The sequence below is a fragment of the Penaeus monodon genome, chromosome 30, assembly GCF_015228065.2.
Source record: "Penaeus monodon isolate SGIC_2016 chromosome 30, NSTDA_Pmon_1, whole genome shotgun sequence".
In the NCBI taxonomy this organism is placed as follows: domain Eukaryota; kingdom Metazoa; phylum Arthropoda; class Malacostraca; order Decapoda; family Penaeidae; genus Penaeus; species Penaeus monodon.
The window spans coordinates 10,100,930-10,101,180 of NC_051415.1; the positions used below are offsets into that span (position 1 = coordinate 10,100,930).

The 251-nt window shown below is 29.9% G+C and overlaps 1 protein-coding gene across 1 annotated transcript in view; it reads right to left on the bottom strand.

Moving 5' to 3' along the window:
• LOC119592346 (multiple coagulation factor deficiency protein 2 homolog) overlaps positions 1 to 251 on the bottom strand; it is a 2,581-nt gene that overhangs the window by 2,031 nt on the left and 299 nt on the right. The window contains exon 2 of the mRNA XM_037941174.1: positions 179 to 202. Coding sequence (XP_037797102.1) covers positions 179 to 202 — 24 coding nt within the window. The remainder of the gene's footprint in view (positions 1 to 178; positions 203 to 251) is intronic.

Genomic DNA, 251 nt, shown 5'->3' on the forward strand with positions numbered 1-251 from the left:
GCTTTGAAATTGCTTCAAATTATTGAGAAAAAATGAAAAATTCAGTATTTCCCTTTCTGCACCACAGACACAAACAATGTAAACTAACTGTTCTTTTATCCTTGAAATGCCATTATTCACAGAGTGATAAGAACTGGTTTGATTGAAAAAAAAGAAACTATCAAAGATATATACTCACATCTACATAGACATTATCAATAACCTGAGGCATAAAAATATCACAAGAATAAAACCATTAGCCTACATTTACC